Source organism: Felis catus, chromosome C1, assembly GCF_018350175.1.
Source record: "Felis catus isolate Fca126 chromosome C1, F.catus_Fca126_mat1.0, whole genome shotgun sequence".
Classification (NCBI taxonomy): Eukaryota; Metazoa; Chordata; class Mammalia; order Carnivora; family Felidae; genus Felis; species Felis catus.
The window spans coordinates 189,149,828-189,171,646 of record NC_058375.1 but is presented as its reverse complement, the minus strand read 5'-3'; the positions used below and the strand labels follow the sequence as shown (position 1 = coordinate 189,171,646).

Here is a 21,819-nt window from a genome sequence, read left to right as displayed (position 1 = left end):
AAAAAAAGGTAGTATTTCAGACAGTATTAAATTCCAGAAGTCCACTAAACTTAAGTGCCAAAACTACTTTAAAATCTGCCACTGAATGTGATTCTCACACTAAGTACCCACTGTGTCCAAAGGCATGCAATGTCATAACAGTGGCTGGAATATAACTCATACCCAGGTGGTACGTGAAACCTCAAAGCACCAACTGAGCCACAGCACCAAAGGCATAAAGCTAAATGACAGAGAAGTATGTGAACATGAACTCAGAAATCACTTGGTCAAAAATAACAAGAGCAGAGGGATAAGTGGATGGCTCAGCCGGTTAAGTGTCCAACTCCTGATTTCAGCTTAGGTCATGATCTCACGATTCATGAGATCTGCACTGAGCACAGAGCCTGCTTGGGATTCTCTCTCTCCTTATCTCTCTTTGCCCCTCCCCTGCTCGCTTGTGCACATGTACACATGCTTTCTCTCTCTCCCTCAAAATAAACATATAAAAAATGCATAAAGATTTCCCAACATTATTAGAGTCCTAAAGAAAACAAAATCCTGATTATGAAAAAAGCCCACTATAGTTAAATCATACATTGAATTCAAATTGAAAAAAGACAAGTAAAGATGAAGTACCATTTGTGTTTTACCTGGAAAGACACTGGGAGGAGAGGGAGTCGGGACAGCAATAGGAACCCCCACGCTCCCACTGCCACTGTTCTCCCGACTGCTGCTCCGACTACTCGGGTGGCTCCCTCCACTACTCCCGCTGCTGCTGAAGAAGTAAGAGCCACCAAAGCATGAGTATTTATATATAGGAAGATACTGCCAGCATTTCCCAAAATTTGCTGAAATGAACATATAGCTAAATAAAGATCATTCAAAAATCTTCCACTTCAAGTATTAATTTCTTAAAACAGGAAAAATACTAAGTTCAAGAAACTTGCTTTGACCAACTTTTAATAGGCATCTATTAAAGAAATTGAAAAAGAAGGAAAAATATATAAGTGGTAAGTGATAGGGTTCAACATATAAAAATACTATTACTTTCCTTTATTGTCTGAAGAAACTTGTTTTGTAATAAAAACAGTTTCCCTAAACAGGTTATTTGATTAATAATTAAAAACTAATTTTATTTGTAATAATATCCTGATATACCATTCCATATTAATGTTTTATTGCATATAGTTTTTCATCTGTAAAGTTCCACCAAAAAACAACTTGCAATTTCCCACATCTGATCCATAACTTTTTTTCCCATATCTGGTCCACAACTTTTTCCAGGTCAACTAAACTTATTAATTTTGTAGAGAAGTCTGTATTTTAAGATGTCTGTTTTTTCTGTTTCTCAACTTCCTAACCTCAAAGCTTCATCAGAACATGAGAAGAGAGAAGTAGAATCAGATGAGGTTTGGGGGAGTAGAGTGAGGAAAAGAACTTAGTGCTTGGAAAATGAGAGAGATTTAACTGAAGTAATCTGAACAAATTATGGTACTATGACCATCACATTTTGCACTGAGGTAGAGAAAATACCTGTAAGTTCGATTTCTTTGATTCACAGAAGCTGTCCTCACAGGGCTCTGCTGCGAGGGAGCCATATTACGGGTTGGGCTAGGTACGTAATCATTTGGTACCACTGGAGGACGCACTGGCTCCAGTGTGCGATAGGGGGAGTGCCGCCTACAAAAAGAAGAGCGTATGTATTGTGTGATTAGCAAGTTTCGGCACAATAAATTCAAAGAGTTGCCAGTAGTGAAATACAATTTGTATTCAGAGACAGGAAAATGTTTTCACATAACCCAGCTACCAATTTCAGTCTTTCCTTAAGTATCACTTCTTTGTCATTAGGGTTTCAATGAGTATTGCTATTGTTTAGTCTCCAACCTCATTTCCCTGTACTAATGCAATTTTGTTCATTCATTCTCAGAGAGCACAAAGATTCTCCCACCAAGTAAGCCAGTGTTTCCCAGACTTTTTTTTTTTAATGAGTTCGAATTATTTTAGTACCATGCCAAAGTTTCCCAACTGTACTGCATGAATGCACTAATTATCTTCCTCACCCCTCTCTCCCTAACCAAAGATATTCAAAGATAGGGTAAATAAATCTATAATTTGGCTCCACAACCCCCCACAGTGATCATCAATAGCAACCCTAACAAGTCATTTCCCTTTCTATATAGTAAATACATAGAACTTGCACTACACATCCACACAAAGAAATACACAAGTTAATCTCCTCTCCTTCCATTCTCCCCTCACTTCCTTTCTCACCTCACTCAACTTTTACCTTGATCTCTTTTACCTCTTACCTTCCTCAGTGTTCAACATTTAAAAGGGAGAGAAAAAAAAAAAAAAAAGACCACCTAAGTCTTTCTACTTATTTTGCTTTGGACTGTAAAGTACAAAACAGACTGGATTTTATTAATAGATTTCCTTCTTCTCAAAATCCCCTTTAAAAGGAAGAGAATGAGAAAAGTAAGAGGAGGAGCCCCTGGGTGGCTCAACTGACTAAGCATCTGACTTCAGCTCAGGTCATGATCTCACGGCTTATGAGTTAGAGCCTCGCATTGGGTTCTCTGCTGTCAGCACGGAGGCTGCTTCAGTTGGGTTCTGTCTCCCTCTCTCTCTGCCCCTCCCCAGCTCGTGCTTTCTGTCTCAAAAATAAATAAAAACATCAAAAATAAATTTAAAAAAAAAGAGGAAATATGACAGGAAATAGGATGCACAATGGCATATTAATGATTATTAAATTAGTTCTCATCTCTAAGTTTCTAAATTCTTTATGACAATGATAAATACTCAACTGACATGAAAGTGACATTCTGCAGATACAATTCTGGTTTCTAAAGAATAAAATTGGGATCTCAAGATGTGAAAATTAAAAAGCTATCTTTTCCTGAAATGATGTTACTCCCTTACAAATTTCTCAATAATTCACTCCTCCCAGAGTCCCAAGGTTCCTTTAAATACAGTTTTCCTGGGCTACTCAATAGCCCAGATAGATTTTCAGTGAGATCACTTTGTAGTGACCCTGTCCACTCTACTACCCTCAAAATCTTGCATAAACACATATGTACATTAATAATTAAAAATAAGCAGTAGTGCCTGGGTGGCTCAGTCGGTTGAGCATCTGACTCTTGATTTCAGCTCAGGTCATGATCCCAGGGTGGTAGGATGGAGCCCCACATCAGGCTCTGCACTGAGTGTGGAGGCTGGAGATTCTCTCTCTCTCTCTCTCTCTCTCTCTCTCTCTCTCTCTCATTCTCTCTCTCTGCCCCTCTCCCCCACCTGCTCTCTTCTCTCTCTAAAAAATAAAAAAATAAGTAAAAATAAGTAAAGGGCACTAGATGATATAGTACGTCCAAGGAAGGAAAAGGAATATCAGGAACGTGGATTTAAAATACTACAAAGTAGGGTGCCTATGCGGCTCAGTAGGTTAAGCGTCGGACTTCCACTCAGGTCATCATCTCATGGTTTGTGAGTTCGAGCCCCGCATCATGCTCTACATTGACAGCTCAGAGCCTGCTTCGAATTCTGGGTGTGTCTCTCTCTCCCTCTCTCTCTCCCTCTCTCTCTCTCTCTCTCTCTCTGTCTTTCTGCCCTGCCCCCACTCTTTCTCTCTCTCAAAAATAAACATTTAAAAAAATAAATAAAATGCGAAAAAATTTAGGGGTGCCTGGGTGGCTCAGTCAATTGAGCATCAGAGTCTTGATTTTGGTTCAGATCATGATCCCAGCATTGTGGGATTGAGCCCTGGGTCGGGCTCTGTGCTGAGGTGAAGCCTGCTGAGGATCCCTCTCTCCCCTTGCCTCTCTCCCCCATTCATGCTCTCTCTCTCTAAAATTAAAAAAAAAAATACTAAAAAGGTTACGCATCTGAAATTATAATGTAAATATAAAAAAAAAATAAGATACGGATTCATTTCCAAACATCTCATTTCCAGACAATAAATATGTTCTGTTTCATGCAGACAAAAACCCTTGCTGACTGAGAACAATACAGTGAAGGCAATGATAAATACAAAGTAAAAAATAAGGGCCAAAGGAACAAAATATGATGGCTAGACAAAGATTATGCAAAAACGCCACACTGTGACCATCAACTGGTTTGTAGTGCTCAGCAACTCTGGTCTCCAAAGATCCTGCAGAGCCCTTGCTAATACACAAGGGAAACAAATACTGGTATATGAATACATCTTCAAAATTTGAGAGCAACAGAAAGTTTTCTTTTACTAAGAGGACAGTGGGTTACCTTGCTAACAATCTTGACTTAAAACCTAACAAAATCTGTTAGGTACTACATATAATAGAAATATAGACATTCCACAGGAAAACAAATACTTCCTCTTGATCTCTCTACTCTTACATCTGCACCACTACAGCCTACCAGGTCATCAACATACTACACTGAATGGGAATGCTAGCTGGTGTAGCCACTCTGGAAAACAGTATGGAGGTTCCTCAAAAAACTAAAAACAGAACTACCCTACGACCCAGAAATTGCACCACTAGGCATTTATCCAAGGGATACAGGTGTGCTGTTTTGAAGGGACACGTGCACCCCCCATGTTTATAGCAGCACTATCAACAATAGCCAAAGTATGGAAAGAATGGATGAATGGATAATGAAGATGTGGTATATATATACAATGGAGTATGACTCAGCTATCAAAAAGAATGAAATCTTGACATTTGCAACTATGTGGACGGAACTAGAAGGTATTATGCTAAGTGAAATTAGTCAGAAAAAGACAAAAATCATATGACTTCACTCATATGAGGACTTTAAGAGACAAAACAGATGAACATAAGGAAAGGGAAACAAAAATAATATAAAAACAGGGAGGGGAACAAAACAGAAGAGACTCATAAACATGAGAACTGAGGGTTACTGAAAGGGTTCTGGGAGGGAGGATGGGCTAAATGGGTAAGGGCACGAAGGAATCTACTCCTGAAATCATTGTTGCACTATATGCTAACTAATTTGGATGTAAATTTTAAAAAATAGAAAAATTAAATAAATAGATAGATAAATAAATAAAAACATACTACACTGAAGTTTAAATCTTATTTGATCTACTAGATGCTTTCCTCTCTAATCTAAGCAGAATTTGTTTTGCTGACCCCAAATAAAAGCATCCTATTCCTGGCCGGAATTAATTTTTATCCTTTTATTTCCCATTGTCTAACTATAATTCCTCTACCAACATTATCTTCTTTTATATTCTAATTCATCTTGTCCTGTCCTAATTAGTTTTTTTGTCATTTTCTTTTTTCCCTTTTCTTTTCTCTCTTTTCAGTTTTTTTGGTTATGGTTTTTTTTGTTTGTTTGGTTTTTTTTTTTTTGGTTTTTATTTATTTTATTTTTTTTTTTGGTGAGGGGGCCAAAAACAAGATTGTCAATTTAAAAAATTTTAAGCATGTATCATCAAGCCAATGGGTATCAAAGCATTTTGTCTTTGTCTTACACATTTTTTGAAAAATCCAATTTGTGGTACAATGACTCTGAAAAGTTGATAGAGAATAAATATTACCCCCTTTTACAGATGAAAAAACTGAATTGCGAAGAGGTTGACTATGCAAAACCACAGAGCAGGAGCACAGCTGGACCACCATTTTAGTCATCTGGCTTTTGGGACATATTATGTCCACCTGATCACAAATCTCCATGATAAACCAAATGTTTACATTATGATGCTACAGAAGAAAAATGTTAAGCTTTTACATTAAATGGCCATTTCTGCCAAAAGTCAAATCCAGAGCTCACTTCTGTGAGATAGAATTAAAGCTCAGTATTCTCATAACCACACAAGACATACAGAATTTTGTAATTTACAGTGTTCTCCAGAAGAATAGTCTAAAATAAGCACAATCAGAATACTCTAAAACATTTCTGAAATTAGAGTACAATTTATAATAAACCATGAACTTGGGCTAGGATTTTACCTCAAATTTAAAATTCAACAGAAAAATAACTTTCAAACAAAATCTTTTTAAAATTATAAAGATGTTTCCCAGAAAAAAGGATAACCTTGGGAAGAAAATGTTCTTGTTTCAAATATTAAAAAATAGTCTAAACATATGTAGTGTTTAGTTTTCAACACTACATGAAGTGGTTTTCAATTATTACATACTTACCCAAGTGTCCCTTTCCCTGACATAGGGGGACTGGGGGGTTTCTGAGTTGGAGGTGTTGTACGCGGCAGCCCACCCATCTTCATATTCTGGGTACTCACCTAAAAAAATTTGGAGGAAAAATCAACTCGTATGCAGTGAAACAAAATGTCACTTTTGGGAAATAATGTTATGCTATTTAACAAAGGAGGGGAAGGTTTAAATAGGAAAAAAAAAATTAGAGGCCATGCATTTCATATGCAATTTCTACTCTACTATTATTCTACAGTTGTACTCAAAGGACTCTTCCTAACATGAGATTTTCAAATGATTGTAAACTTGTATGCAAAGACTGTATTTGCCATTAGGCCATCACACCAACAGATCACTGGTTAGACTATTTGATACTATATTTAATTGAAATTAAATAGGATAACCATAAGAACTTTAGTTCTAACAAAGAAAAACTTGGTCAAAAACAATAATGCCTTTAAACAATTCCTTGTTTTTTAGATAGCAAGTATATCATAAAAAATACATGTTTCCCAATAAAATATGCAGTATAGTTTTGATCCATTGTAACTAGAGAATACAAAGTCAAATTGTATGGTATACCAAAAAATTTTCAGTTTTTAAAATAGTGGATCAGCCTTACAATTCAGATTTCTTTAACGTTCTTTTATGAAGGAATCACCTACCTGAAAGCTGCCAGAAGTTAAGTCATGTTCCTAAACATCTGAACTAGAAAGTTAGGGCTGAGATATCCCATTCAATTATGAGCAATACAGAGGCCAAAGGCAATGTACTAGTTCCAATGGGAATTAGACCCACTCAGGCCGAAAATAAAGATTATGGGAAAGATGTAACATCGTCCTAAATCAGAGCTGGGCCATCACTCCTCACTATTCCATCTCTCTCTAATTGAAAATATGAGAGAAAGAGAGTAGCATAATCTGGAAACAAATGATGCCACCAAAGAAGTATATCAGCATTCATATAGAAAGCCCTAGAAATCTGGATATCTTAAAGAGGTAAGAGAAGTCATTCACAAATATAGTTCAAATGCAATCTCAAATTGTCTGAGATTACCAATGGGTTAGAGTAAATATGTTCAACATATAGGTTCATACCTGACCCTATTTTAAGCCCCCAATATTGTGGATTACCAAACACTTCAAAAAAAGATATTAACTTTTCTAATAAGATTATGTCTGGAGTATTCAATTTTATTTATAAAATGAAACTGCAAGACATTACACCACTGAAATCAGAATGTATTTATAACTATAATTTCAAAATATAAATTTTAAGAAAACAAATCATAACCAAATACAGAGTACTGAGGCCGCCAAAATTACTCTGGCTTAAATGAAATTTTTAAAAATCCTGAAATACTACTTGTTACCTGAATAGGCAAGAAATAATATATCATGAAACAAACTCTGCAAATGAATAAGCCCAGTGAACAAGTTGTGTGTGATGTTAAAACAATCTTTAATGACAAATGATACCTTTGAGATGTCAATATTTTTTCAAGTGAAACGTTTATCTGGAATCCTTTGGTGTTACTTTTAATAAATACAAAACAAACCAGTTATCAAGTAAGACAGATTAACTTATCCTTGTTCCCCCCTCATTAATAAGCAGAGGGTATACTATCATATCTTAAAATGAAAATGCCAGAAGTTTTTAAAACATCAATCCACATTTAGGTAAAATTTCAAGAGTAATAGGACAAATAACCAGTAGCTTTTCAAACTGTAAATCTTAATTTATGATATCAGATTTTTTATAGTAATAACCAAAGTCCTTTAAGCTCAACCTTAAACAACATAAAACCCAAAGTTACTTTAAGTGATGAGGGAGAAGTAGGTGAGCCAACACTAAACTACATCAATTTGCTAGAAACGGGAAGGAAAAGGAGCAGCAGTAGAAAAAGTAGAAGAGAATTTTATTCTATATATGGAATAGCTAAAATACTTGAAAACAGCTTTTCAACTTTGATTCAAGGTTTTGGCATGTAAAGTGTTTTTATTTAAATTGCAGTATCTTCTAGAAGTCTTTTAATCTATAAAAATATATAAACAACCTATATATTAAAATCCAGTGGACACTTCCATAAACAAAACTTGATACAATTTATGATCTATAGAATCATCAAATGATTGTATCTGCTTGGTTAATGGGGTTTGGATAAGTAACTTAAATCATGTAAGAAACCAGAGTCCCTGTAGAATGTCCAAAAAATCTGTTATTTTATACTTTATTGATACTGTACCTTTATATGAAGCTAAAAGAGTTTTTCAATACTTCTTCAAGGTGGTTTTCCTTTGTGAAAAAGGCTAAGTAAAACGATGAATATGCTATGCAGAGTATAAATACTGCCATCTAATTTGAGGAAAAGAGCAAGAATAGGAATAACTGCCAAACAGAACTTAATGTGTCGGGGCGCCTGTGTGGCTCAGTCAGTTAAGCATCTGACCGGCTCAGGTCATGATCTCACGGTTTGTGAGTTCAAGCCCCATGTCAGGCTCTGTGCTAACAGCTCAGAGCCTGGAGCCTGCTTCAGATTCTATGTCTCCTCCTCTCTCTGCCCCTCCCATCCTCATGCTCTGTCTCTCAATAATAAAGAAATGTTAAAAAAAAAAAAACAAATAAAAACTTAACATGTTTATCACAGGCAGGATCTGTATTATAATTAAAGTTTATTTCAAATATAAAATAATTTGATTAAAAAAATTCACTTGATAGCCATCATGGTTCTAAACACTATTTTGAGGGAAGTTTATGGGGGAGACATCACTTCCTCACAAGCAGCAAAACACAGGACTAAATTTTGTGTGTGGAGAAGTGGACAGCCGGGGGGGGGGGGGGGGGGGGGGAGGGGGGGGTGGGAGGGAGAGAAAGAGAGACAGGAGAATGAGAATGCACCATAAACTCAGGACAAAGAAAACAAAGCAGAGCTACACTTACTTCATTACAGCAATTCCACATGAAACTTTAAAACAAACTATAAACATAAGCAGAACTATCATCTGGTTCATAAATATGCAGTTAATGGTCCTGAATCATGAGTGTGCGTGTTCATTATACTTCAAAGTCTTTTTTGGAAATCAGAATGAAGCTTTTAACCATCGAATTATGTGGGCATTTTTTAATTCTATAACGGGGAAAGTCATCATTGAGAGCTAAGTAAAGCAGGTATTAGGTATAAGGAGGAAACAGTAGGAAACATTCTCCCCCTTTTTTTCCCACCAAAAAGAAATCCTCAAAACAGAAGAATTATTTCATTTAAGTGACAATGCTCAAATACTTTGCCATTGGCCTGTGACTAAGGAATGTAGGTAACACTGGAGGTAGAAAAGTTCTTTTATGTTCAAAGAGTGGTCCTATCTCCCAGGCTTTGGAGATCTCTACAACTAGCACCAAGCATCAAGCTCATTCTTATGGCCTTAATATTTTTTCTACAGTGCTCCTACTCTCCTGCTCTATGCTTTTTTGGTACATTCAATAACTCCTTGAACCTTGATATATCAAAACACAATGTTTATTACAAATCTCAGTGCTTTTTCAGAACCCTGTGAACTTCAGTATTTTTTATAAAGCTGGCTGGCCAGATATCTCTAGTTCACAAAGGACACTTCTGCTATGAAGAAATCTCCCACTGACAGATGACCTGCTGTGACAGAATAGTACCAGACACATTCTAAAATGGTTATCTGTGGTATATTCCTCATTTATCAACCACTTTTCATCTACCAGACTAGTAGGCAATGGAATATGAAAAAATTTTCTTTTTTAATTTTTAACATTTATTTGTTATTAAGAGATAAAGAGCATGAGCATGGGAGGGGCAGAGAGAGGGGGAGACACAGAATCCGAAGCAGGCTCCAGGCTTCGAGCTGTCAGCACAGAGCCCAACGCAGGGCTCGAACCCACAAACCACAAGATCATGGCCTGAGCCGAAGTCGGATGCTTAACTGACTGAGCCACCCAGGCACGCCAAGGAATATGAAAATTAAGGGAGACATGGCAGGGGGTCAGAATGAGACACAAAGGCCTATAAAATGATTTCTCTGCTTTTAAGGAACTTAGAATATTTTAGAATAAGACTATGTTTTAAACAAAAAGGAATGTCTACAAATTATAGAAATCTCCAAAAAAAGAAATATCAGTATTAATAAACATTTTTAAAAAGCAGGATTTAAATATACAAGGAGGAGTAGTATGTATAGTTCAAGGTAAATTACACTTTTATATGGCCTCAGGTACATACTAAAACACTTCCAATATGGCATTCCACCATTTAGTTTTTTATGCCTTTTGTTGTACAAATATCACGACATTGTTTTCAAAGGTCTTATGAACTAAACTCTACAACTTGTTCTCCCCACTCAACTAAAGAAAAAAACCTAAATTAACCACTATCAGAACACGCTGTACAAAATGTTAAAAATTCAACTTTTAGTACAGAGGATTCTTCTGAGTCAAATCCCATGTGTTTGGTCCCAAAGTGTTATCTTTGTTTAGAGTCTGAAAGGCATCAAAAGTCTAACAGCAACAAGAGCAAAGACAGAACTCATGAACAGCTGAGGAAATCAAAGTAGCAGATAATCCTACCAACAAACATCAGGAGACTTCTAGGGCACTTGATATAACCCACAAGTCTCCAAGCTCAGCTGGAAAACCACTTAACTGGTTTATTATCTGCAGTCCTTTCCAACTTTAACATTTTTAAATTCTATTTTCTACCTTAATGTATATTATTCCATTCATCACCCTTTGAAAACCAATCATTTTTATACCAGCACTAAAAGAGAAATAATTTGTTATATGCTGAATACTTTTTTCACTCTACTTTGTTTTGGTTCACCAAAAATTATTAACAATGTGCTTAAAAAAAAGAGGGGAGGGGGGCAGGAAGGAAGAAAAGACAGAACGTTGGTGCATTGTAGCTTCTAGGATGAATGCAGGGTACTCTTCTCGCTCAGTAAACTGCACCCAGATATAACAGCAACACCTATATAGAGCCACAGTACCCAAAGAGTGAAGGTTTTTGGTACAAAGAGCAAAGATATTAAGGAATCTTATCCAAGTGTGATATTTCCTTGCTTTCTAGGAGCTTCTCTCATTTCCCACTCATTTTGGTCTATCTCTCACATGAACAGATCCTGAACCCAGGAAGGTCAAGAAGGAATCTGGAGGAAATGAGCATGGGATAGCAGCTTAGGCAAGCTGGTCTAAACTTACGAGGAAAAGAATTAGTCCACTTCTGTGTTTCATTCAGGTAATCTTTCTGTTCTCTTCAATCACTTTAAAACATCAACAGCCAAAATCTGCATATAGAAGAGCCAAGCAACTACACACTGCTTTGGGTGTAGTTCTTTGTTATGCAAAAGCACTCTCCTCACAATTCCACATGCCTTCACTCAGCAAGACTGAGGGCTTGGAGCCAGCATCATCTATTCAATAACACAAGAAGTACTATTTGCCTCAACTCCTCTAGTCACATCTCTCTATCAGATCTGTTGAAATGTCAGTGGCCGTGGTTAATAGTTAATGATTCAGATCTCAGTTATCTTCCTGTCATCACTTTCTATACTGAAGACATGGCAAATAACAGGGTTTAGAAAGAAAATGTATTTGAAAATAAATTACAAGGGTCAGTTAAGAAAATAAGAACAAAAAGGAAATGCATGCTTAATTTGGTGAATACGATTTTAGTAACTGTATTTAAAAGAGACTTCTTGGGGCGCCTGGGTGGCTCAGTCGGTTAAGCGGCCGACTTCAGCTCAGGTCACGATCTCGCGGTCTGTGGGTTCGAGCCCGGCGTCGGGCTCTGGGCTGATGGCTCAGAGCCTGGAGCCTGCTTCCGATTCTGTGTCTCCCTCTCTTTCTGCCCCTCCCCCGTTCATGCTCTGTCTCTCTCTGTCCCAAAAATAAATAAACATTAAAAAAAAAAATTAAAAAAAAAAAAAGAGACTTCTTGAATATACTTGAATGTCTTTTACCATTAATTCTCCAAAATACTAAAACTGTAAAAAAAAAAAAAAAAAAAAAGAAAAAAACACCTAAACTGTTACTGAAACACATAACAAAATATTTCTCTAATTTTTAACCTGTTGTTAAATATTATCATGAACTTTTGATGTTTTGATATAATTAATATTCAGCTAGAAAAACTCTTAAAATGAGTTTATATTGAAATATTGGAAAAAAAGAAACTAATCTTGATTTTAGCAAAATACATGATACTGCAACTTAAAAAAAAACCCATAACACTGAATATTTTCCACTTCTCACTTTCTTTACATTGACTAAGAGTCAAGAGATAATGACATACTGGCCACAAGTGTATAATAAAGCACACCATTTATAGAATAAAAAGGCTATTACACAGGGGGAGGGTTAAATGAAGCACATTAGTTGGCCCTCCAATCCATAACATAAATTCTACATTTACAAAAATCCCGCTAATTTTACTCCATAATGACATTTTATGATACGGTAACTTACATTTTATTTTCACAAAACATATTAGCATTGCAAAATAAGCATTTATTCAAAAATATTTACTAAGCCACTAGTGTGTGTGTCAGGCACTGTTCTAGGAGCACAGGACAAGGTGGTGAACAACACAAAAAAATCTGCCCTCACAGAACATGAAGACACACCACAAAGTTGCATGACAAAAAGTTTTAAATATTAAAAAGAGGAATTATTTGTTGATTTTAGAAGGCCAAGTGCCGAGTATCTCTTCACTCCCCATATGTAATATTCTACATAAGAACAAAGAATGGAAATCCAGCCCTGGAATCTCTTACCTTAAATCTAAGCAACCACTTAATGCATAAATGGAGCAAATAAAAGAGGTAAGGAAAAAAAGCATTGAAAGGTTAGTTGGAACTTCAGGATGTGAAGAGAAAGGAAAAAAACAAAGAAAAAACAAGTTAAGCATTCAGCATTAAAAAATAATGTTTCAGTAGATCATAGAAAGAGTGGTCAAAGCAGAATGTGTCATGAACAGGAAGGTTTTTTGATGAAATTATATGACATTGCTTTATTCAAAAAACATTATTAAAGATTTCTTCACATTAGTGTCGCCTAAACACTAAAAGTCCAAATAAGAAGGACTACAGAGTCCCAAAAGAGTAATATTTTACTTGAATTAAGTAAGAATTGGAGTGGGAAGGAAATCATGTTTTTATTATGTAAATGGGCAAGCACAAATATTATGCTTTATTCTAAGTGCCTTTTGGAAGTAGATTCCAGCAGTATCCTAAAATTTTCTATTTGCAGTTATTAGCCTTGAAAAAAATCTCAAAAGTATAAAATTTTAAGTATTTTATAAAATTAAATATCAAATTCCAGATAATAATGCTTATATTAAAATTCTAAGAAAAATATTTTTTTAATTATACTGTATGTTTTCTTTTACCAAGATATACATTAAATTTAGACTTAACTGATTTCTAGCCATACTAGTATAGTGTATTTTTTTAATTTACATTTGCTTATATATAAAGACATAAATCAACTGCGTAAACTATACAGTTTCACTTATAAGTATATTGTATATATTTATCCAAAGTCACATTTAATAAGTCACTGCCTTTCAAATCAATGATTAAGATGTAAACTTTAAGCTACTTAGTACTTAGCTGATGCTCCAAATAGTTTAAGTATAAATACCAATTTCATTGAAATTTATATGCACTTCAGTTTTGATCATGGTATTTTATATATACAGCAGGCACTCTAATACATTTTAAAAGATAGCCAAAACACATAATGGCTACATATTCAAAATGGGTAGAAATATTAATTCATATATTACTTTTGTCTACACTATTCTCACCCAAATGTTAAGACAGAATTATTTTAGAAAAATTCAAAGTACATGTTTGTTTACATATGTTCTTTCTGAAAACTAATGCCAGAAGCTTGCTGATAAATTCTTGAAGTAAGGTAAATACTTTAATAACATGCTAAGTAATCTTTTAATCAGTCATATTAAGTCATTAAAAGACTACAGAAATTATACCACACTTATTTGCCCAATCTACATGAGGTCTAATCATAACTGTTTAAATAAATGCATTTCATTTACAGATGACTGCTTAAAACTTGACAACATAGCACTAAGAAGAAGCAAGAAGGATAAAATAGTTATAGTAGTAAGGAATCTTCAGAACCACAACTGGGCCAAAACTTGGGCTTCCAAAAAAGATAAAAGCTTCATTTTCTAAAGCGTTTTATTATGGACTGCTATTTTTAAAAGGCTGACAAAAATTATACTTACCTTTACTCCATGTCCAATATCATCTAGAATTGTATAGTCAATAGGTTTTCTAATATAACGAACTGGTCGTTCAAGATTGGCTGGAGCAATAATCTTATGTGTCCTTGAAGTGTTTTTATTGGTAGTCAAAATACCAATCTCTCTTCTTGCAACTTTCTCTTTATGAATATCAACGGTCTGAAAAATATAATGTAAGTGCAACACGAGAATGTATAGTTCTAATAACCGGAAAAGTCAAAATATAGGTGCTCAGTGACTTAACATCATTATTTATATTCTTAACCCCAATGGCTAAATTTTCTCCTTTTTGGACCTACTGGCTTTCTCCATTTCTAGGCTAAAGCAAGGGCTGGCAAATCATGGCTGGCAGACCAAATCTGGCCCACTAAGTTTTTTACCACCTGAAGTTTTTTGTTTTTACAACCCAGGAGTGGTATTTACATGTTTTAATGGTTTTAAAAAGTCTAAAGAAAATTACTGCCATGACATGTGAAAATTATACAGAATTCAAATTTCAGTTTCTATACATAAAATTTTATTGGACCACTGCCATTCTACTCACTTACATATTTTCATATTACAAGGGCAAAGATGAATGTTGTAACAAAGACTGTATGGCCTGAAAAGCCTAAAATATTTATTAGCTGGGCCTTTACAGAAAAAGTTTGCCAATCCTTGGGTTAAAGCATGCTAATTTTTTCCCAAACCCCATTTATATTTATACTAATACAATGATCAAGAAAACCCCAGTGGTTAAGTTGGTTACATTTTAAAATAACCTATTAGTGTAATTTCCATTGGTGTTTAAATGCCTTTTTTATTAAAAAAAAAAAAAAGGAGCCTGGGTGGCTCAGTAGGTTGAGCGTCCAACTTCGGCTCAGGTCATGATCTTGCAGTTTGTGAGTTCGAGCCCCACATCAGGCTCTGTGATGACAGCTCAGAACGTGGAGTCTGCTTTAGAATCTGTGACTCCCTCTCTCTCTGCCCCTCCCCTGCTCATGCTGTGTCTTCTCTCAATAAATAAATAAACGTTTAAAAAAAAAAAAAAAGAAGGGCCTAAAATATAAATACAATGTTAACATTTTTTTACAAAAAAATTTGCTTTTTATGACACAATACTCATAAAATATTTCATTAATTTATTGGGTTTATTAAATGTTCACATAGGATGTGTTTTTTTACTTTTCCATTTGCTAATAGAGGGTGAGTTTCTGTACACAGATAATACTATGTTTCTTATTAATTTAATTAATACTATTAAACAGCATTTTCAAACAGCAGGCTGTAGTTTACTGGCATATGAAGAGCAATTATTTTATATTTTTTAATTTTTTAAAGTGTTTTTATTTATGTTAAAAGAGAGAGAGAGAGAGCGAGCTGGGGAGGAGCAGAGAGGGAGGGAGAGAGAGAGAATCCCAACCAGGCTCCACACTCCCAGCACAGAGCCTGATGCAGGGCTCAAACCCACAAACCACAGGATCATGACCTGAGTGGAAATCAAGAGTTTGTGCTGTCAGTGCAGAGCCTGCTTGGGATTCTTTCTCCTTCTCTCTCTGCCCCTCACCCACTCCCACTGTCTCTCTCTCAAAATAAATACACAAACTTCAAAAATAAAAAACACTTTCAAAACGTTTTTCAAAAACAAGAAATAAAATATCTGTAATAATACAGAAAAGATGACCATATGACAGTATTAAATATCACTTTATGAAATATGAAAGCTGATTATCTATCCTCTTAAACTACCTACGGTATGAAGGAAACTTGAAACAAATTCAAAGCCTCTTATTTCAATGAAAAGACTTAAAAACAATTTTTTTAAATGTCTGTTTATTTTTGAGAGAGACAGAGAGACAGAGCGCAAGCAGGGGAAGGGCAGAGAGAGAGAAAGACACAGATCTGAAGCAGGCTCCAGGCTCTGAGCTGTCAGCACAGAGCCTGACGTGGGGCTCAAATGCACAAACTATGAAATCATAACCTGAACTGAAGTCACCAACCATAACCAACTGAGCCACCCAGGTGCCCCTCAGCCAAAAGACTAAAAGCCAACAGGATCTGTAAGCTTCACAACTAGTATCTAAATAAAGTATCAAATCAAAGACTGGCCAAGGTAGTAACTTTATCATTTAAGTATTTCTTTTTAAAATAAAAATAATCTTTGAGCTTTTTCTGAGCATGTTAAGTAAAAATGACAAAATCTGCTTTTCTTTTCAACTACTTGGTAGAGCTGTAACAGAAAAAAAGAAATTTGTATATTAGTGACAATGTTGGTATTTACTTATTTTTAACTTCAGAGAAATAAAAATCTCATTTTGAATAATTTTTAATGAGTCACATTCTAAATCATTAAAAATATGGGCTAAGAAGATTTCACATATATTTTTTTTTTAATTTTTTTTTTCAACGTTTATTTATTTTTGGGACAGAGAGAGACAGAGCATGAATGGGGGAGGGGCAGAGGGAGAGGGAGACACAGAATCGGAAACAGGCTCCAGGCTCCGAGCCATCAGCCCAGAGCCCGACGCGGGGCTCGAACTCACAGACCGCGAGATCGTGACCTGGCTGAAGTCGGACGCTTAACTGACTGCGCCACCCAGGCGCCCCGAAGATTTCATATATATTAAGTACACTTCAAAATAAACAAAAACCAAAGAAAATAGGCACATTTTTGTACCTATTTTTTATATAACTGGTCTTAAACACATCAATAAAGGAAAATTTATCAGAGAATGTTATTTTCTTGAGACATTGTTTCCACCCCACTTTTTATTTTTTTAAGTTTGTTTTGGGGGGTGGGGGGCCCACTAGCACAGAGCCCAATGCCAGACTGAAACTCACAAACTGTGAGATCATGACCTGAGCCGAAATCAAGAGTCAGATGCTTAACCAACTGAGCCCCTCCATGTTGTTTTTAGAAACATAATTATCTTATTCAAAAATGAAGCCATAAGAATGCAAACCCAAGCAACCATAGAATTCTAAGCTTACTGCAAACTGAAACTTCAATTTCAAATTTTCATGCTGGAAATATGAATAAATCTCTACAAAATAAAAATGGGGAAGCAACTTTCCATATCTGCACTAATATATAGTTACATTTTATAGTAAGCACATTTTTTTAATTGTTTGAAAAAATTGAGGCTTTTTTTTTTTAAAAAAGCACTCAAAACATTTGATCATACCTGGTGACTGGGGAATTTACATATTACTTCTATGTTCTCTTTATATACACACAAACACACAGCCCAAACCCACAAACCTTTATGCTAAGGATAAAACAAAAACCAGTATAGCAAAGAAAAAGATCTCAGACCTATGAGCCTAAATAAGGGCTAGTTGCTATAAAAGGACATAAAATTGGGCTCTTACATCTTCCTAGGAGAGAAGGCAAAGTACAATGAATTACAAGGAAATTCATGAGGAAGGGACAATTTTCCCAGGACTAAACTCTAAAAGGATTTGGTTGCAGGAATTCTGAAGAGAAAAATGTTGCTTCTTGTATTAATTACCAGTAAAAACTGAATGCATGCTCTAAAACATAATTCTTAACAGGATATACACATGGGAAATCAAAAGAATTTAGTTTCACTGTATAATATTCTAGTTGTCTATTTTAAAAGAATACCTACATCTGGGAAAAACTAGAGCAGGGCTTCTCAACAGAGACACTATTGAGATTTGGGGCCAGATCATTCTTTGTTGTGGGAAGCTGTCCTGAGTATTGTACAATGTGAAGAAGCATCCCAGAAGATACCAAGAGCACCCCAAGTTGTGACAACCAAAAATGTCTGCAGTGCCAAATGTCTCTGCAGGGGTAAAACTACCCGGATTGAGAACCAATGATCTAGAAGAGAGACTAATTCACTTATCCTTACATTATGCACTCTCAAATATCAATTGTTTCCAGACTTGTTACAAGAGTTGACTTAAGATTAATGTCTCTAGCGACTGGATAAGTAGAGATATTTGGTGTCTTTAACTTTTTAAAAACATATACAGTAATAAAAGTAATATATGGTTAAGAAAATCAAAGAGCATAAGTTGTATTCTTCCCATCCTACTACCACACTAGGTTGAACTGTAGGAGTTCTTGTGAATCAAATATATCTTCAGAAAATAGATAGCTATGATTTTATTTAGAATCTGAATAATAACAGAGAACAATAAATCTACTCCATAAGGAAGGAGAAGAAAGTTTGGTCTATAACATTCTGAAATTTTCAGCAATCACCTACTTCAAATTTTTCAAAGGTTTCTCTTGGGGAAAAATCACATTCAAATTAGATGGAGTAACAGAATGAACACTCCTCTATATACCTAAAATCCAGCTTCAACATTCATCAACTCACAGCCAATTATTAGTTTTAAAATAATTGTTTTAAAGCTCTTATATTTTTTTATTAAAAATATGGCTACTCTGTTTTTCCTAAATCAAATTCATAGCCTTCAGTAATCATCATTGCCTTGCCTTTTCATATTCTTTGAAATTACAAAACTAAAATGTGTTAAAGTTAAATTTTGGAAGTACAAGTTCAACATTGATATTTAGGAAGAATTTTAATAGAAAAAAAAGTATTTCAAATTTATCCTGTCACTTCTAGAGTTGTTGGTTACATGATAATAAATTTAGTCTTATTTAGTAGAGGTCTCAATAATACCACTTACCTGTGGCAAGTAAAAAATGTGTTTAGCAAAGATGACCAAAACTAATGCAAGTAACCTGTAATAAATACTACTATTGTTTGTTACCTGTTAACCAAAAAATACACCAAATAATGTCACTGCAACTGTGTGGTCTATTCCTATTAACAGATCCTTATTAATTTGTTTCTCTATCCTTCTCATGGCTATTGCCAAGTCTGGTCTCACATGCTGTGGGCTTCCCCCATGACACTTTAGCCAAGTAGTGCCAAACCCAAGCTCTCTAGGATACCTCTTATCACTCTCAGATAACCATAATGGCTCCCAACTCCCTTGCAAGCCTGAGACCCACTCCTACATCTCCTTCATGGATCCAAACACATGCTCAGGCCACAACAGATATCAGGCAGGTACTGTATAAAGTACTTTGTTTTAGAATTACCCATGCATTGTTGTGCCCCATTAACACAGATAATCAAAAGGTGACTGTACTGGACAGTACTACTTCAGCTGATCATCAGTGTGAGAAAACATCTGCAAATAGTTACGGTGGAATAACTCAACTAAGTTGGGTGTTTTCAAATATGTCTCAATTTTTTAATTATAAGTTAATGTTTCAAATAAGCATTTAATTATTTAAATGACAAATAGGCTTTAAATTATTCATCTTTCATAAAACAAATTAGTTATTACTAAATGGCAATTTTCACTTATTCATTTTTTATAAAACGATATAAACTATACGTAAGAATTTAAAAACTGTATAAACCCTATCTTCTATGAATAATTACATATTGATAACCTTTCAAAGGATCTCCTTAATTTAAGATCGAATTTTTAAACAAGGCTATAAAGTTTGTTCTTAAGTAGGCTTCATGCCCAGCACGGAGCCCAGTGTGGGACCTGAACTCACAACCCTGAGATCAAGGCCTGAGCTGAGATCGAGTCGGACGCTTAACTGACAGAGCACACAGACACCCCAAGGCTACAAAGTTTTTTAAACAAAAAATTACCTGGGACTCCTGGGTGGCTCAGTTGGTTAAATGTCCAGCTCTTGATTTCAACTCAGGTCATGATCTCACAGTTCATGAGTTCAAACTCCCAGTTGGGCTGTGTGCTGACAGCACAGAGCCTGCGTGGGATTCTCTCTCTCCCTCTCTCTCTCTGCCTGCTCACACATGCACACTCTCCCTGCTCACACATGCACACTCTCTCTCTCTCAAAATAAATAAATAAATTTTTAAAAATTACCTTACATGGTAAGTTCCTCAGGGGTTAGAACTTCCACTGCCTTTTAGTATCTAGCCCTTGAGAAGAATTACTTCCCTTCTCATAGCATTTAATAATCATTCCTTCCTATTTCCTTTACTCTGTTAACTATTTCAACACCTAGCCAAATAAATTCTAGTCAGCTCTTAGAGTGGGAAGAACACTACTCTTTAAGTTCTTTATGTTGCCTTTGAACCCCCTGATCTTCTTCTAAGCCATAATGAGGGGGCACTTGCGTGGCTGAGTTGGTTAAGTGTCCACCTCTTGATTTCGGTTCAGGTCACGACCTCATGGTTCGTGGGATAGAATCCCAAGTCCGGCTCTGCATTGACAGTGTGTGGTCTGCTTGGGATTCGTAGCCTCTCTCACTCTGCCCCTCCCCCATCTCACACTCACACCACACACTCTGTCTCAAAATAAATACACTTTAAGCCATGATGAACTGAATGTAGACAGTATTGACTCTTTAGGTTAAGTTGAGAAAAGCGACAGGCCTGGCTTGGAAAATTTTTAGTTTATAAGCTTATAAGAATTTTAGTTTGGGGGACCTGGGTGGCTCAGTCCATTAAGCATCCAACTCTTGGTTTCCGCTCAGGTCATCTCACGGTTTGTGAGTTTGGCCCCATGTCAGGCTCTGTGCTGGCAGTGAGAAGCCTGCTTGAGATTCTCTCTCTCCCCCTCTCTCTCTGCCCCTCCCCTGCTCACACTGTCTCTGTCTCTCTCAAAAAGAAATAAGTAAACTTAAAAAATATATTTAAAAAAAAAATTTTTAGTTTGAATAATGTTCTCATAAACCTTTTTTTTTTAACTAACCAGAAATGGACACAAAGTCAAGGACACAGTAATAGCATTCATCCTTACACATAATGCTATACTGACTTAAAAGTAGCTATGTATGTTTATACAAGTAATTCAGTAAAATTAAATGTTTGTTCTGATAACTATATATTTTTGAAAAATATTTAATGTTAATTTAACTCCTACTCTCAGTTTTAAAATTAAAAATTTGTTAGCTTTTTAAATAATATGCTTCCAAAGAAATAAGATAACAGCAACAAAGCTAGAGACAGGATTTCTTTAAAATTGCCACCCTTGGGAGGCGCCTGAGTGGCTTAGTCGGCTAAGCATCCGACTTCAGCTCAGATCATGATCTCATAGTTTGTGGGTTCGAGCCCAACATCGGGCTCTGTGCTGACAGTTCAGAGCCTGGAGTCTGCTTCAGATTCTGTGTCTCCCTCTCTCTCTGCTCCTCCCCCACTCATACTCTGCCTCTCTCTGTCCCTCAAAAATAAATGTTTAAAAAAATTTTTTTAATTGCCATCCTTGGGGCACCTGGCTGGCTGAGTCAGTGGAACATGTGACTCTTGACCTCAGGGTTGTGAGTTTGAGCCCCACAATGGGTGTAGAGATTACTTAAAAATAAATTTTTTTTAAATATTTATTTCTGAGAGAGCACAAGTGGGGGAGGGGCAGAGAGAGGAGGCAGAGGATCTAAAGTGGGCTCTGTGTTGACAG

The 21,819-nt window shown here is 35.7% G+C and overlaps 1 protein-coding gene across 50 annotated transcripts in view; it reads right to left on the bottom strand.

Annotated features, from left to right (window-relative positions):
- Positions 1-21,819, bottom strand: part of ABI2 (abl interactor 2) — a 123,088-nt gene that overhangs the window by 38,425 nt on the left and 62,844 nt on the right. For 14 of the 50 annotated variants that reach the window (XM_045034335.1, XM_045034329.1, XM_045034327.1 and 11 more), the window contains 5 exons: positions 14,395-14,571; positions 12,917-12,934; positions 6,117-6,214; positions 1,513-1,659; positions 630-754 (listed from right to left, as the gene is read on the bottom strand). In XM_045034335.1, coding sequence (XP_044890270.1) covers positions 630-754; positions 1,513-1,659; positions 6,117-6,214; positions 12,917-12,934; positions 14,395-14,571 — 565 coding nt within the window. The remainder of the gene's footprint in view (positions 1-629; positions 755-1,512; positions 1,660-6,116; positions 6,215-12,916; positions 12,935-14,394; positions 14,572-21,819) is intronic. The other 36 variants (XM_045034358.1, XM_045034356.1, XM_045034362.1 and 33 more) reach the window with 5 other exon arrangements.